Source organism: Seriola lalandi, unplaced genomic scaffold (assembly GCF_002814215.2).
Source record: "Seriola lalandi dorsalis isolate HSWRI2012SDOR001 ecotype SW California unplaced genomic scaffold, Sedor1 jcf7180002054524, whole genome shotgun sequence".
Taxonomy (NCBI): Eukaryota; Metazoa; Chordata; class Actinopteri; order Carangiformes; family Carangidae; genus Seriola; species Seriola lalandi.
The window spans coordinates 1946085-1958796 of record NW_019525077.1 but is presented as its reverse complement, the minus strand read 5'-3'; the positions used below and the strand labels follow the sequence as shown (position 1 = coordinate 1958796).

At 45.3% G+C, this 12712-nt stretch overlaps 1 protein-coding gene across 1 annotated transcript in view; it reads left to right on the top strand.

Annotated features, from left to right (window-relative positions):
• Positions 1–11312, top strand: part of antxr2a (ANTXR cell adhesion molecule 2a) — a 70148-nt gene extending 58836 nt beyond the window's left edge. Inside the window, exon 15 of the mRNA XM_087176055.1 lies at positions 8588–11312. Within this exon, the coding sequence (XP_087032181.1) occupies positions 8588–8626 (39 nt within the window). The 3' untranslated portion in view covers positions 8627–11312. The remainder of the gene's footprint in view (positions 1–8587) is intronic.
• The last annotated feature ends 1400 nt before the right edge of the window (positions 11313–12712 follow it).

The window sequence follows — 12712 nt, the reverse complement described above, 5'->3', positions numbered from 1 at the left end:
CATCAAAAGAACACGCAGCTCCGAACAGGTTTTCAGCGGCCTCTCGGCTCCGCCAAAAGCTGTGACTAGTTCTTCCTACAAGCATCTGTTTCGCACTACTAGCTAAAAAAGAGACAGGAGTGTTTTTGTGAATGCATTGCACAACAAATGTTCAAATCTGCAGCATGTGGGCATCACGTGGGAAATGGAGGGAAAGATTTGGGTGATAAAAAAATATCTGTCGCCTGGCGGGTCATGGGCTATCAGCTGGCTCATACGCGTCGTACAAAAGCGTCATTGTACCAGGAGAAGGTGCGGCCTATAAGACTGGCTCTTCCTTGACAGACTGAGTATCTCAGTTCATTAGCTGTAAACCCAGTTGTCTGACTGGAGTGGGCTGACTTGGAGGACGCCTGTCTAAATCACTTCAGCACATATCAGCCCAAGAACAATCTCTCCTCTGTCTGATCCTCCTTGGCACCGCTCCACGCCGATCCTCCCACGATCTCCCTCTCTTATGATTATTTTATCATTTTAAATTCTTTATGCCGCATTGCCGTGGCATCGGCCCCGCTAGAGCAGAGCGGCGCGTTGGCCATACAGTACATTCACACTACAGTTATTTGGACGGCGCTCCGGTGTGGCTCTGTCCCGGTCCCTCGGTTGGATTCTGCGCGTCCATTAGTGCCATCTGTGCCTTCCTGCACCGTCTGTGAGCGCCCCGTCGACGCCAAAACGATTGGCATTTCTCTGGAACAACCAGAGGGACGGTGCCCAGAGCTTTTAGCTGCCAATGATGTGCGCTTACTCTGACAAAACCAGAGAGGGTGGGGGTACAGGAGAGGGGGTGGTGGGGTGACGGGAGCAAGCAGGAGGCCCAGGCAGGAAACAGCTGCACCTACAGTACTGTGGCATCCGTGTTCAAGCTTCAGGAGATACCACTTATCCCTGCTACAACAGGCAGCTGATGCAGAGTCAGAAGCTGTGCCGTGGTTTGCATTTCACACGTTTAGCTGGCAGGATCACGCTCAACGACGGGGCTGCACGGGCGAACAGGTACCGGTCCACAAACGCTTTATAAGTAAACAGGAAGTTGTAACTTCAACAACAACAAAAAAAGAGAAAAGCAGAAATGCTAAGCTAACAGTGGCACGATGGTTCAGACTAAACGACCAGGCCTTTTCTCTTCACCGTCTCTCTTCTCTCTGTCAGTAAAAGATCCTCCTTGTCTGCAGGACGCAGGAGCCAGTGATTCTCTGACAGTCTGCAGACCATATGCTGCCGCCCGCTAGCTTATCTTTTTACTGCAAGCTGTCGCTCGCACCCTCTCTGCTCTCGGGGTCAGTCAAGTAGCTTTACCCATCATCCTCCACTTTATTCACACTGACGCTCGCCATTGGAAGCAGTGTAGTTGTTTTATTGGTCTTGAATAACATGGAATATCACAATAGTGATGTTGCTGGGAGTTCACTAACTTGTTCAGGAAAGTTTAGTTGAACCTTTCGACACATGTACGGCTGAGCGTCAAACTATTACAAATAATAGTCAATCATATCACCTATAGGCAATTTGACAGGGTGAAGACGGGATGATCTGACTATGAATAACATCAAAGAACGCCGAACAGCAGCGCCACCTAGAGTCCGTTTGAGACAGAAAATGCTGCACAGAGCGCAGCAAGGTTTCATAAAACACATTATATGTCCAGAAGTACAGTCTTACGCAGTTTTGGTCCGAACAACAGTAGCGACTTCAGGTAACACAAGAAAGTATGTGAACGGTCACTGTTGTGTTCTCCTTGTTTGCATGAGGTCCTCTGGTTTAAGTGACGTTTCAGACAATAGTCGTCCCCCAGCTCTGTGGCAACAGTTGTTGTTTGTCCATGTCCATAACGACAAGGGTTTCTTAGTTGGGAGTGGACCACAGACTGTGCACCAGGCCCTTCACAGAGGAGTAGAGGCCGATTACAGCAGCAGATCTGGAACAAGGTGTTCAGAAATCATGCATGTGTTTTAATGTCCAGGTGTCCACATGCTTTACCTACATAGGTATAAATGCTTCCTCGCCATGTGGCCTTGTTCATATGTAAATGTGGAGGCATTTACGACATGGGTGTCTTCTATTTCAACTTCTTCTCCATCATCTTCAAGTATATGTGCTAAACTTCACAGTAGTGTGAGGAGTTTTGTTTGTTTTGTTTTTTTTATGTTGTCCTCCCATGTACCTTATGTGCCTGTATAATCTTTATTCATCTCTTTACAATGAGAAGAAATGCCTGAGTTGTCAGCAAGCATCATGTATTTGGCCGAGTCTCAGGTGGCTCTGATTTCCCAGCAGGCCAGATGGCAGCGCTGTGTGGGCAGTAGTGTGTGTGCGTTCTGTGTGTGTGTGTGTGTGTGTGTGTGTGTGTGGACGAGGGGCTGCGAGGAAGAGGGCCAGCAGCCTCGTGGAGGGAGGATTGCTCACACCCTGGCTCTCTCCTCTGTCCCCGTGCAGCTGTGCTTCTCCGTCCAACTTGAACTTTTAATTTGTTCAATATGTGGCAGAGAACACGGAGTGAAGCAGAACACATGTCTGGTGGCTGAGGCCCGACAGGCAGGGCCTCGACGGGGAGGACGACACTGCGTTGTGGAGTTGTGTTTTTTAACTCGGCCGCTCCGCCAGGGACGAGGACCGTGGGTTCGATAAAGGAACGCTCCGCACTTTCCTGGTGGATTTCACCAACACGGATCAGATCAAACCACCAGCTCCAGCTCCAAATGTTTGCCTTTAATCGATCGTCTATACAGTCAGGAGATGGACAGGATATAAAGTGGTGGCAGCTTCTCTCCTTCATTCCTACACAGACTAAAGTTCAGTTATTCCTTTACTCTTCTCGGGGAAGTTGCTCGTTTTCCTCCCCTATCCCAAAAATGCAGCAGTTTCTTTTGAAGTTTAAATTATCTCAAGTGTTAGTTTAAAGTGAAACGAATCAAATCAGAGCTAAACTGAGATAAGCCCTAATCAGTATAAGCGCTTTAACTACATCCTTGGCTGGGTGTGAAGTCCGGGTGTGAAGTCCGGGCCTCCCCTTCGTCCACAGTTGACCAGTTTAAACCTGGAGAGCAACTGGGAGCCGGTTCCACAAAACACCTTGAGTGAAGATTTGCCTTAAAGTTTGAGTTGAGGTTTCCTGACAATAAAAACAGTTGCACAAAACACCCCTTAAGTTTTCCTTATCTTGGTCTCACACTTAAGGAATCACTTAAAGGTTAAGGTACCTCTGAGTTCATGGCAGTAAGTGAAGGAAATGAACACATCCCCGGAAGAGTCGGCCCTTAAAATGTTTTTAAAGGTAAAAAGGTTAAGAGATTCTGTGCAACACCCTGAAGTAACTCCCCCCAGCTCACACCTGCCCAGGTAGAGCCGGAGCAGCAAGTATACACACACGCATCGCCGTGCGTGGTACAAAGTGTAAGACGCGTGACAGCATGTGTGTGTGAACACTTATTAACATTTTGTCAGAACAACAGACGAGCGTTGGAATAATGTGAGGAGTGTTGCGGTGGTCTTGTCCTGTTGCTGTTGGATTAACTAAGCCTCAGATTAACTAAGCTACTGTATAGCTGCAAAGCTCTAATGTGGGGAGGGGAAAAAAAAAAGTGTCTGTTCTGGTGATAAAATCTTTCAAAGCCCGAAGCTTATCACTGCAAAATAAGCATCTTGCAACTGGATTACAATTCTCATGCTTGCAAGTGTTTTAACACTACAGTCCAGATGGGAGATTCGTTCTGTAACCTAAATAGACGCTTCTTTTCGTGCATCTTTTTTTTTTTTTTCCTTCGTCGTTGTTGTTGTTTTTATGTCCTCGATATTGTAAATGTGACAAACTATACAATCGATTAATACAACGAGCCAGTACAAACATTTGGAAGGGAGCGAACTCGTCATCAGCTGTGTTTATTCTCTGTTATTTGTCTCTCGAAAAAAATCATCGTGGAGATTCATTTGAAACTTGTTCCGAGCAGGCGTTGCGAAGCTGCGAGCACATGGCAACTTCTTTTTAAATTGTACTTTTGTTTAACTGATAAATGATCGACATCTGCTCGATTATTGAATAAATCAGCGACAGGACGTTATTGACTCAGATCCCAGCAGCCAACACTGTGACCTACGACGTTTCTGAACGTGTCGGTGTTGTGATGTTGAGGGTGGACTGACAGTTTGGGAGCCAACCACCACCCCCCCACCCCCCCGAGATGCAGTACCTGCTCACAAAACATGACCAATGTTCTCTGTGACTTTCTCTGGAGCCGCAACTGGACACGTCCGAACGAAACATTTCAAATGCTTCACGTTTAATCTTAAACAGTATCCATGTCAATAATAATCGAGTCATCGTTCATGTAATTCTTGAATAAGTGAATGATTGTTTGCAGGTGCAACCAGCTGTGTGAGTGTGGTTGACTTTGGAAGTGATTGCAGTGTGCACAGCGTCGGCCAGCACATGCTGCGGTTGTGAGACGAGTTTACACAACCTCTCCACCTTTTCTTGACTCGAGCCAACTTTTTCCAAGTCCCTTCATGACTTAAAGGTTCCATGTTGTGTAAAGGTAGATGTCCATGTGTTTTATATTATAAAGCAGGTCCAGGTTCTATATTAATACTGTGAAAGTATCAAAGTGTGCAAACTACGAACAACATGTGCACAGCCTGTAATTAAAAACTGAGCCTCAGAACGAGTCGTCAGGACTTCCTGAACTTTGTGATGTCACAACAAAGCATTCACCGCTCTCAACCATGCCCCCAAGCCCCGTCCACCCGGATACCACCAAAGAGAGGCTCAGAGCCTCCTCTCTTCTGATTGGCTCATAGACCTGTTGTTACTAGAGCTCCAGAGAGAAGCCTGAGAGAGGAGATGTAAAAATACACTGAGATGGTTTTTGGTTCTTAAAACCACAAATATATCTTCTTATGGCTCAACACTTCAAATAAACCACAGAAGAAGAGGAAAATTAAACATCCCTTTTCACATTCCCCAAAATGCAGAGTATAAAAAAAGTGTATTAAAGTTTGGGAGCCAGATAGTAACCAGTTGTTCAGTTTAGGGTGCGAGCACTGCGAGAGATGACAATCAAACATACACACACACACACACACACACACACACACACACACACACACACACACACACACACAGTCTCCACTTCCCTCCTGGAGCTCTGCCGCAAGTTACAAGCCAACAGTCCAAGTGACAAACATGTTGTCACTGGGCAAACGTGGACCTCTGCAGCTCCTGTCAACATGTGGCGAGGGGCCCCGGCTAACACCGACCTTAAGACACGACTCCGAGAGGAAGGAGCACTCAACGCCACCAAAGTGACCACTTCACGTGCTCACACCAAACGCTCCCTCAGTTTAAAGCGACTGCGCAGCCTTTTTTCACAAAATCTGCAGAACCTCGATTTTTGGAAGTGAACGCGGCGAGAATCGCGTTTTCGAGTTCGTCGTACTAATTTTCTAATTTGATTGATGGATTGACTGATTGAAATTAGTAAATAATTCAAATTTGTTCTTATTTCTTGATATTTTATAGATTCCAATATGAATCATGAACCTTAATGATGAACAGATTTTAAAGTTATTATCCACATTCGATATGCGCGCTGCGTCTCTCAGGTGTGTGAGCGGCCGATTGTGTCGATATATTTACGTTTATTTCCATAGAAAGCTGATGGAGTGTCTGTAATGAACCTTATTAATCAAAGTCTTCATTTGGAGGTTGATGCCTCTCTCTCTCTCTGACCCCCACCTCCCCACCCCTCCTCTTGTCTCTTTACCTCTCCATCTCGCCACCTGACTCATCCGCCCGTCTATCCGCAGTCACGCTCACGTCTGTCTGATGAGATTTCACTGACATTCCATGCTGACATATTCAGACTATTGTTCCGCCGCTCCGGGTGGCACAGGTGGGCCTCCGTCTCTCCAACATGGCCCAGTTACAAGGCGGCGCTCCCTGCCAAGTCAGGCCCGGCTCATCCGGGGAACAGGGGAGCTGGAATGGGTTTGACCGTATTGTGCTGCACCTGCTTCGCTCTCGCACCAGATCCCCCTTGCTTCGCCCCGCCATTCTGCCGCTGCAGAGAGCGCTCCTTCCCCTCGTCGAGCCCCCGCCCCCCCCACACATCCCTCCACCGCGCCGTAAAACCCGCAAAATCCACTGAACTCAGCCGCTCTGATGGCCGCGGCCAAAACAGCATCTGATGTGCCTTATTTGTTGACTGTGTGAGATTAGTTGCAGAGGGTACACGTCGAGGGGCTTACCATGCAGAAATGGAGAGAAGCCCCCACTCCTCCACCAAACAACCACCAGCCCTGCCAAATAATGAGAAATGGAAGATTCTCCAGCTTGTCTAAAGCCCTCGTCACAGTCGGCCCGTGCACACTCCTGCTCCCGAGCCAGACTGTAATGCAGATACTGTAAGAGCTGCGGCACCAGAGGAACCGGCTGCTGAGTTCCTGCGTTCAGCTCGGGCAGCTCACCGGCCCGGGCCAACGTGTAGCGGCCTCCGTGGGAAGCCGCCACCTGGACGGTGTGAGGCCTGCACGTGTTGTGCACGTTTTAATGCTAATTCAGTTCAGCTCCTCAAATCAAATTCTGTGCTAATTCAGAACTTTCCAGACACAAATTTCTCCTTCCACATCTGAAAATTCAAATCGGATCAATTGACGAGTCTGATTTTCCCTCTGTGCACGAATGTAGCTTCTTTCCAGAAGCGTTTCCCAACCACTGCCAGAACACTCACTTCCTGCCAAACAAAAAAACAAACACACACAGATTGACCAATCAATAAAAAGATCACAACAACTCAACACAGCAGCTGAGTAGTCGACTCAGAGCGGCTAACAGCTACAAACACAGTGAACATAGTGTTCATGTGAAGTCCCCTGTTGGGCGATGATGATGATGAGGATGATGATGAGGATGAAGCTAAATGTTCCTTTTTATTGCATCAAGGTCTGCGTCATTACTATGACAACCAAAGTGTAGTAAATGCTCCTCAGAGATCAGGCTTGGACAATAAGAAACTAATCACAGTGGGAATCCACAGAAACCAGATGACTGGGACGTTTGACTGTTTTGAGTTTTAGTTCGTTAAAGGTTCATTCTGTGAGTGTGAGTGTGTGTGTGTGTGTGTGTGTGTGTGTGTGTTTGACCTGCCTCTGTGGCGGGAGTTCAGCCTGAAGAGGCAACACAGGGAGAGGACAGGCCGAGACGACAGCACGTAGAGTTTATTTATTTATTTGTGTGCTCAGCTGTGGAAATCGACCCGTTGAGAGTTATTTATTTCAGTTTCACTGGGACTTTGGATGGAAATAATTTTGGATATGAGGATGAGCCTTCATCTCCTCTCTGGCAGAGCGCAGCCACAGAGATGCTTTCCCCGTGTTTGTCACGTGCAGCTGCAAAACGCCAGTTGGAAATTCTGTCATACGTCTACGTGGCCGGGTTAACGCGGTTCCTTTAACTGTTGAACCTGCGTGGCGGCTCGGAGCCAGAAGGTCCCGAGTTCCAAGCCAGTTGGAGGATCATGTTTTTGGAGTATTTACCCATGATTCTGCGCTTTCCCTCTCACCCCCGGAGGACGTTTGTGTGAAGTCCCCGTCAGAGCAGAGGCATTGTGGGAAAACATGTTGCTGCTGAGCAGTTTTCCACTCCTTTGAGTTTCTATTCACTTTCATTACATCAGACCGATATGACTTGGAGCGTGAGAAAATGTGTGTGAGGTTTTTCTGTCATGATTTGGGTGAACCTGTCCTCCTGCTGCTCCTGCTGCTCCTGCTGCTGCTGCCCTCACACATGGAGGTAGTCCCTGTTCGCTGAACTGTAGCTGCTCTCTGCTCCTTAGACTCGCCAGCTAACTACCTGTATGATGTTTCAGAAACACAGAGTGAGCACATGTAAACACACACACATAGAGAGAGAGAGAGGGAGAGAGAGAGAGAGGCAGAGCTGTGTGCGAGTGTGAGGTTGGAGGCCGGCTGGCTGCTGGGGATTCGCTGTGCGAGAGCTCCCTCTTGGTGCCAGTCGGCCTACTGTTGGTGAACAGGCTGCTGCTGTGCTGAGAGGCTCAGACAGCTGCTTCAACACCCAAACACACACACACACACACACACACACACACACACAAACACACACACACAGATGCACGTTGGGTATCAGACGTGCACAGGAAGACTTTGCTGAAATGTTTTTGTCAGAAAGGTGGAGAGGGAGCAGAGACGCTGCTGCTGCTTCACCAGTTGATGCTTCTTTGTTTGATCGAAGCTGAGAAATAATTTTCTCCTGAATGAATTTATCTTGTTTGTTTTTTTATTTGTTTTATATGTGTCATATAATATTATCTCCTTCAGTTTGTTTACGTTTTTTAATTTTATCTTTATTTCTTTTTTTCTTTTTTTTTAAATATTTGAACAGAAATAACTCTTATCAAGTCAAGTATAAAATAATAGTTTCTAAAAATGTATGAAAATTAGATTACAGGGAAAAATACAAACTGCAGTCGAACACGAGGTTGATGTTCATGATGAAAGTTTTTAACGTCTCTCTCCTCTGTGTCGTTTTCAGGGTCGGTGTATTAATTTCAACCGTGTGCAGCATCAGTAAAAGAGAAGGACTACTGTGTGAAAACCAGCATGTGCTGATCGCTGTGGACGAGACAAGAAGAGAAGAATTTCAGGTTTTTTGTTTTTTGTGAGATGTGTAATCCTGCAGCTAAAACCACTATCTGTTCACGCCGCTTCACTCGGTGCATAAAATTTCTCCTCTGGTTCTCTGCTCGCAGACCTTTGAGGCACACAGGGTGAGATGTTAATATTAACTTATTTACTACCTTTTCTTTCAACCGAGTCCCTCCCCCTCTTTTTATTTTGTTTGTTTTTTTGTTTGTTTTTTTAATAAGGAAAGTAAAAGCAGAAGCTCGGGCGCCCCAGACCTCAGCGCTCAGACTCAGTTAGCTTTCCGTGCTCACCAAAGACTTAACATATTCTGACCATATTGTGCCTTCTGTGAAAAACCAAATTTCACGGACACAGACGGAAGCTATCTAAAGAAAAAAAAAAAAAAAAACATGGAGGAAAAATGGGGGCTGTTTGCCTTTGGCGTGGAAGTCGGAATAATCCCAGTGGGCCTCACAAGTGCAGAAGCAATGTCTCATCGCGAATCCTCTCCAACTTCAGCAGAGCTGGATGCCTGGCGGCTGCCCTCTGACTGGCTTATCTTGTCATTTTAACACTGAGAAGTGCACACGCATGACAAATTGTAGACAGGATGCCCCAAGGTATTGGAAGGCATCAAGACTTTGCCCTTTAGTTTTGTAATTTTTTTTTTTTTTTTTTTTCTGAAGACACCTTCCTTTCATTATGCGCCCGGGACAAGGAAATTAATAGAGCGTTATTCGACCGCAGGACAGCCTCCTGACCAGGATGATCTCCAGCAAGGTTTGAGGGATTGATGCCTTTAAGACCTTGACATGGCGCTTGGTGTTTTTTGCCCCTGTTTTCAGCACAGTCTGCTCTCTGCTCAGCAAGGCGTAGCACATCACTGCCCATAAACAGGCCCATCAGTTAAGACTTTTAAGATATAGATCCAGCTGCCCCGACGCCCCTCTGCCCACCGCCTCAAATCCTCCGAGGGGGGCTCCCCGGCCGCGTCACAACTCACTAGTTCTCTCGGCGCCAGAATATCAAAGTTTAATTAAAATAATTAAAGGCAACAGCAAGCAGCAGCCTGTGAAGACTTGGCTGTCTCTTTTTTATGCCTTTTGACATTGAATGACCTATTACCGCGTTATTCACAGGAAAAAAAAGGAGGACACCGCGCCGCGGTGACGGTGCGCCACGTCCAAAACGCAAACCCAAAGCAACGGATGCGATGGACGGATAAGTATTGTTCATTTCCAGAAATTATGCTTACCCCCCCACCCCCTACCCCAAATCCCTCACCCCAAAAAGCAGAGGATATATATTTATATATATTGTGGATTTCTCAAGCGCGCTGTCATGACGCCAATCCCAAATGATGTTAGTGTGAGCGGAAACACTGTGGGGGAGGAAAAGGGGGCAGCAGCTGAAGAAAAAGGCTCGAATGATCCAGTCACTTCGGATACCGTACTTCAGATGCGAAATGGATATTCGAGTCGAAACCTGACAAAGCGCGCCGGCTTTGACGGGAAGCGGTATAGACAATGACCAGTGGCTGGGTCAGTGGGATGTCTCTGTGCAAGCAGGGAAGCTTATCAAATGACACTAAAAATAAGTTCAACAACCATCAAGTTTGAGGGGAAATGGGTGAGCGTCTCACATTCACGGTGGGCATCAGCGCGTGCACGAGAGGCAGGGCGGCGCGCCACACGGCGGTCTAATTATTCCTTTGTTTCCTCCTCGTCCCGATCGGAGGGACATAAATAATTCCAAATCAAATCCTCGGGGGGTGCACTGGTATTTATGTCCGACTTAAACACTTTTAGCCTCTTGCATAATTTTGCAGGCTGATATTTAATAGGCTCATCAGCCTCTTGCTGGTGGACGAGGATGTTTTAGATCTTGTCGTCTTTATGTTACAACCAGGAGCACAGGAATGTTATTAACCCGAACTAATGAGATATTTACGCAGCAGTCACAACACAAGTCTCCCTGCTAACAACACGTCGAACGTCCCCACTGTGTCCTCGCCACACGCCGTCACACACCGTGCTATTATTCATTTTACAACCTGCTGTTGTAGATAAATTTTTTTATTTTAAAAAGATCATTTTTTTAATTTGTTGCTTTTTGTAAATTGATGATTTTTGTTTTTCTGCACTTGTTAAATGAAGTCAATTTTTAAACCATTTATTCAGTTCAGCCACGTTTTTCAACTTTTAACAGTTTAAATGCAACTTAAATTAAAAAGTCGTCACAATTGTTGATATCCCTTCGTGTCATTTTGCTCAACATTTCAGCCAAAGTGTAGCTTTAATGTGATTTGCATGCACTACTTCCTGCTCAGTACGTCGCTGTCGGCTCTTTTCATGTGCGACATTTGTAATTTATCATTTTATTATCTTTATGATTGTACAGTTTTTAACCTTTTTTTATATTCACGTAGCACCTTTACAGTCCAGGTTCGAGTCACACAAGCTGCACATGTGTGTGAGTTGCAACCGAAATATCAAAAAATATCTTTCTATGCAAAAGCTTTTTTCTTTTTTTTTTTATGAGTTTTACACTGTTTTTTTTTTTAGAAAAATGATTCCTGTTACTGTTTTACACTGCAGTCTGTTGTGTCAAATATACATTCAATGAAAAGTGAACCATGTTGTTGTGTTTTCTTTCTCTCTCTCTCTTTCTTTTTAACACGTGTGTGCTGGTAGGGGTGGACACGCTGAAGGCCATCTTTAATTGGGCCCTTACAGATTTATAGGGCCCGACAGGGAACGTGATTATACAGAGTGTGTGTGGACAGAGGAGTGGACAGTGTGCAGCCTCTCCCCCTGTGAAGTCAGTCACCGGAGGCACCGCACACACACACACACACACACACACACACAGAATCCCTCCAAGGTTTTCAACGCCCCAAAAATGAGGTCTTGCATTTAGTAAAAATATGCGCTCATACACCTTCTGCTTTGTCCACATTTGCATGCTGTGACAAGATGCCAGCTGAGGTGTGTGTGTGTGTGTGTGTGTGTGTGTGTGTGTGTGTGTGTGTGTGTGTGTGTGTGTGTGTGTTTGGGTCAGCTGTGTGTGTTGACATACAGTAACCCCTCCTCCATGTTGGAAGAGAGAGCGAATGCGATGTCTCTTTGTTTGATGTTACGACGTCACAAATATCAGACTTTCATCATTTTAAACTCTCATCAAATGTTATTTAGTAAAATCAGATTTTCTGTCACTAAAAGTCTGAAGAATCATCTTGCGTTGTTCGGACACAGTCGTGTTTTATTGAATAGATTCATGTGAATAATAAAGGAATAAACTGAGCAGGAAGAGACAGATGATCAGACCTGCTGGAGTTTAGTTTCCAAAATTACACCTTTTTTTTTTTTTTTTATTTCACATGGTTTAACATTCATTCTGCTAAAACCTCTTTTCTGAAAACTGTAGAAAAAAATCAGTCAGATTCACATGCGGCAAAATACACAGGCTCCTGAGTAAAATAAAACTGATACTTGTGAATTACAATAATTACAAGTGGTTAAAAGTCAAACTTAAAATATTTGTATTTATCCGTGAGGAACTTGATTTGTTTAAAAGCATCAGTGCAAAGTAAAAACAGGTTAAAACAGTAAGTGTGCTTAAAAGAGAAACAGATAAACTGAAGCAGTTCAACTACGGGGTCGTCATCATCATCATCATCATCATCAGCGGTGGGAGTGGAGCTACATATAAACATACTGTGTCACTACGTAACATTTTATGTAAAGTAAAAGTACTCATTATGCGAAATGACCCTTGAATGCACCATAAATAAACTGTAATGTGATGAATGTGATATATCAGAAATACTCCTGCAACTGTGACGTGACAGTTTCTCCTCTCTGTGTCCTGTTGTGTCTGAAGGATGTGATCAACTATTGATCCCACACTGAGAAGGAAGAAGAAATAAACAGTTGGAAAAACAACAGCTCTGGAAATGTTTGATGGATTAAACAATTACTTCATCAAAAATGATAAATAAATAAGAAAGTAGCTGTTAGTTGAAGTTTTACCA